General features: G+C 41.3%; 1 protein-coding gene across 1 annotated transcript; it reads left to right on the top strand.

The window, feature by feature from the left end:
• The first annotated feature begins 2,458 nt into the window (after positions 1-2,458).
• Positions 2,459-2,731, top strand: LOC110342821 (40S ribosomal protein S20-like). Its single transcript, XM_021233223.1, has one exon. The coding sequence runs from the start codon at positions 2,459-2,461 to the stop codon at positions 2,729-2,731; it is 273 nt and encodes a 90-aa protein (XP_021088882.1).
• Positions 2,732-3,038: the final 307 nt, after the last annotated feature.

The raw sequence follows: 3,038 nt of genomic DNA, 5'->3' as shown, positions 1-3,038 counted from the left end.
CAGGACAGGTCTCTCCCAGATATCTAGCTTATATTTGAATTTGCTGAGTGCAGAGACATTTAGTAAAAGATGCACAAATGAATGAAAGGGCTACATCAATCTTACACCCATCTTATAATACTTTGCACCATGCCAAGTTATATTTTACTTATGAGACTCCTACCACAATGTGATACATGCTTTTCTGGACAGTTCAAAATTCTGTAAAAATGGAACAAAGTGCCAGGCGGTGGTGGCACACACCTTTAATGCCAGCACTTGAGATGCAGAGGCAGGTGAATCTCTTGAGTTCAAGGGCAGCATGGTCTACAAAGAAATTTCCAGGATAGCCAGAGCTGTTACACAGAGAAACCCTGTCTCAAAAAACAAAACAAAACCCCCAAAATAACAAAAGCAAACAAACAAAAACCAAAGCAAACACAAGCAACATACAGAGCTCATCGGACAGACTACTTTAAATCTCAAGCAATAGTCAGGGCTCTAATAAAAACAATATCTTGTATGTGAGCAAAGCTATATCTCCTTAGCTAAGAAGTCTCATCTCTGCCCAGACACTGCATAGAAGATACCAATAGCAGTAATAACAGAATGGAGAACCTAATTAAACTTTGCTTAGCTGAGGAGGAGATGTTTTTGAGATAATTCAGATGGTAACGAAAGCTTGAGGCAATGGGGATGGTTATGAAGATGGGCAAAAACAACAGTGCCAGTCCACTACTAACCCTGAGTCTGCTGGAGCTGGGAAACTGCTCCTCTGGTGGCAGCCAAATTTTTCTGAGTCTATGGCTCTCTTCTCATCCTGGTTCCCACTGGTGATTTTTTTCTGGAGCTTTAAGTCATGCCAGACAGCCCTGGTGTTTTAGTTCCAGGGATGCCCCTCCCTTGCCCCTTGGACATGGGAAGGTTCTTTGCTGCTTGCTTCACTGTTCCTTGTCTGGCTTTCATTTTCATCACCAGGAGATCATTGTCTCTTCATGAATTCTTCTGAAAGCGTGCTTCTTTAACTAGACTCTGACTTCAATGCTCTAAGAAGAGAATGAAACTAGATGTATTATGATGCTGGAGAGATGGCTCAGTAGTTAAGAGCACTTGCTGTTCTTCAAGAGGACCACAGTTCAGTTCCTAGGACCTAGATTGAGTGACTTACAACCACCACCTAGAAATAGTGCTCCAGGGAATCCCACACCTTCTTCTGGCCTCTGGGAACATCAGCACATTTGTAACATACACACAGACGTAAATAAAAACAAGAGTAAGTTTTAAACAAAATGTTAATCAGTGGGATTGAATCAACGACCCAGATGTAAATCCATGCACCTACAGACACATGATGTTTGATGAAGAATCCAGAAATATACAATGGAAAAAAGATAGTATCTTAAACAAGTGGTGTCTTCATGTAGCATAAATGGATGTCTTCATGTAGCATAACGCAAATAGATACATATCTATCACCCTGCACAAAACTCAAGTTCAAATGGATCAAAGACCTAAACATAAAACCAGATAGACTGAGTCTGATAGAAGATAAAGTGGAAAATAGCCTTGAATGCCTTGGCACAGGAGACAACTTCCTGACCAGAACACTGATTGCATAGATACTAAGATTGCCAGTTAATAAATGGGACCTCATGAAACTGAAAAGCTTCTTCTGCAAGGCAAAGGAATTCCACATCTGACAGATGGCTAATATCCAAAATGTATAAAGAATTCAAGAAACTAGACATCAATAAGCCAAATAATCCAATTAAAAATGGGTATAGATCTACACAGAGAATTTTCAACAGAGGAATCTCAAGTGGTTGAGAAATACTTGAAGAAGTGTTCAACATCCTTAGCCATCAAGGAAATGCAAACCAAAATGTCTTTGAGATTCCATCTTACACCTGTCAGAATGGCTAAGAACAAAAACACAAGCGACAGCTCATGCTGGATAGGATGTGGAGCAAAGGGAACGCTCCTCCATTGTTGGTGGGAGTGCAAACTTGTACAATCACTTTGGAAGTCAATATGGTGGTTCTGCAGAAAACTGGGAATCAATGCACCTTAAGAACCAGCTATACGACTCCTGGGTATATACCCAAAGGATTTTCCGTCTATCATAAGGACACTTACTGAATTGTGTTCATAGCTGTTTTAGTCATAATAGCCAGGAACTGGAAACAACTTAGATGTCCCTTAACAGAAGAGTGGGTAAAGGAAATGTGACACATTTACACAATGGAGTATTACTCAGCTGTTAAAAAAATGACATCAGGATACTTGCAGGCATATGGATGGAACTATAAAAAAAAAATCAACCTCGCCTTTCTGAGGCGTGGTGGTGCATTTGCAGAGTTCCCGGTCCTGACTCACCGGTGTTCGCTAACGCCAAGGAACATGTTGGTCAGGAAGCCGCAACGCCGCAGCCGGAAAGATGGCCATGGGACCCGAGGCGGCGATTCACCGAATATGAATCATGCTCACCAGCTGCAACGCCAAGTCGCTGGAGAAGGTGTGTGTCGACTTGATCAGAGGCGCAAAGGAAAATAATCTGAAAGTCAAGGAACTGGTATACATGCCTACCAAAACGCTGAGAATCACTACAAGAAAAACACCTTGTGGTGAAGGTTCCAAGACATGGGATTGTTTTCCAATGAGAATCCACAAGCTACTGATTGATATACACATTCCTTCCGAGATTGTCAAGCAGATCACTTCCATCAGTATTGAGCCAGGAATGGAGTTTTAAGTCACTATTGCAGATGCCTAAGTCAACTATTTTAATAAATTGACTTAACCTGTAAAAAAAAAAATCAACCTCAGTGAGGTAACTTAGACCCAGAAAGACAAACATGGTATGCACTCATCTGTAAGTGGATATTAGCTGTTAAATACATGATAATCATGCAACAATCTACAGATCACAAGAGGCTAGGTAACAAGGAAGACTCAAGGGGGATGCATGGATCTTCCTGGGAAGGGTAAATAGAATGGATCTCATGGGTAGACTGGGAGTGAATGTGGATAGAAACAGGATGGATCAGGTTGGAGGGAGA

Source organism: Mesocricetus auratus, unplaced genomic scaffold, assembly GCF_017639785.1.
Source record: "Mesocricetus auratus isolate SY011 unplaced genomic scaffold, BCM_Maur_2.0 Super-Scaffold_100004, whole genome shotgun sequence".
In the NCBI taxonomy this organism is placed as follows: domain Eukaryota; kingdom Metazoa; phylum Chordata; class Mammalia; order Rodentia; family Cricetidae; genus Mesocricetus; species Mesocricetus auratus.
Note: the sequence above shows the minus strand (reverse complement) of the source record. Positions and strands in the feature narration are given on the sequence as shown.